We start from the raw sequence: 1,402 nt of genomic DNA on the forward strand, positions 1-1,402 counted from the left end.
GCAAGGAGATGGAGGAGGACAACGGGACGGAGCCGTGGCACCGCAGCCTCCAAGCGATGCTGGATGCCTTGAACCAAACCTTACACGGGGCCGTCCTCCGCCCCACCGCCCCGCACAACGCCAGCGCCCGCGCCGGCCGGGATGACAACGCCTACCTGTACATCCTCTTCGTCATGACGCTTTTCGCCGTCACCGTGGGCAGCCTCATCCTGGGCTACACCCGGTCCCGAAAGGTGGACAAGCGCAGCGACCCGTACCACGTCTACATCAAGAACAGGGTCTCCATGATCTGAGCCCGGTGCCTCCATGCAGAACGAACCCCGCGGTGCTGAGCCCCGGCGTGCGGCAGGAGCACCGGTGTCACCTGCGGGCAGGTCCTGGTGCTGCAGAACCACTGCAGCTGGGGACGTGGGGATGGTGGAGACGTCTCCTTTCCCACCGTTCCCATGCCTTACTGAGGCTGGCAGGGGCTGTAAAAGAGGAAAATTCCCTGCTCAGAGCAGCCAGCATCACCTCCAAAGCGCGCTCTGCACTGCTTAGCGTGGGTTTTCCTGGGGCTAAAAGCTGTGATTTCGGAGCCAGGCTGAGCCCCGCTTCGCTGGTGGGGAATTAAAGGAGGTGGCGGTTCCCAAGACGAGTCGCATCTGCTTCTTCTCCACCTGGCTCTGAGCTGGCCCAAAAGCAACAGTTTGGGCCCTGCAGCCCAATCCCGTGGCCTGGGATGCCTTCTCCGTGCTGCCAGCGCTGGGTGCACGCCATGAGCCCGGAGGGACCCCAGGGGCTGCAGAAATTTTCCTGCTTCCTTCCTGCGGGGTGCTGCCGGCTGTAGCTTTGCCCTTTTGTACCACAGCTGCCAAATGTGTTTTCCAAGGGGCGAGCGCGCAGTGGCAAATGGGAAGGGGACGTGCTCGGGTCCTCCCGGGCTCTTTGGCTTTGTCCCCGCTATTAAAGCAGCTTGGTTGGGGTTTGGTTATGGGGTGGCCAGTGGCCAGGAGGATGAATGCCCTTGTTCCTGTCCTTGAGATCAGGCTGCCTGCCGGGGACAGCGCGGTGAACTGGCCACAGTGCCCATTGTGGTCCCTGGGAGGTCTTCATCTTCTCATAATGGCATAATTAATGACTGTAATTGCAGCCAGACCGGTTGCCCGTAGAGCATTCACCAAGCCCTGACCCAAAACATGGGACACGAGCGTTTCAGGGAGGTCTGGCAACCTTGGCACAATGGTGGCAGTGACTCTCCCAGCAGACTGGGGATTTCCCCTGCTTTCACCCATGCTCCGGGCATGGAACCCAACGCAGGGGTCTGGGGGGAGCCCTGGGGGGTCCCTGTTTTGGAGTGAGCTGCAGTTTCCATGCCAGGAGAGTGGTGCTAATGCCACTGTCATGCACAACCCCTGGGGGG

General features: G+C 61.2%; 1 protein-coding gene across 1 annotated transcript; it reads left to right on the forward strand.

The window, feature by feature from the left end:
- The first annotated feature begins 8 nt into the window (after positions 1 to 8).
- On the forward strand, positions 9 to 632 carry KCNE3 (potassium voltage-gated channel subfamily E regulatory subunit 3). The gene has a single exon (XM_021382276.1). The coding sequence runs from the start codon at positions 9 to 11 to the stop codon at positions 291 to 293; it is 285 nt and encodes a 94-aa protein (XP_021237951.1). The 3' UTR covers positions 294 to 632.
- Positions 633 to 1,402: the final 770 nt, after the last annotated feature.

Source organism: Numida meleagris, unplaced genomic scaffold, assembly GCF_002078875.1.
Source record: "Numida meleagris isolate 19003 breed g44 Domestic line unplaced genomic scaffold, NumMel1.0 unplaced_Scaffold2019, whole genome shotgun sequence".
Lineage (NCBI taxonomy): Eukaryota > Metazoa > Chordata > Aves > Galliformes > Numididae > Numida > Numida meleagris.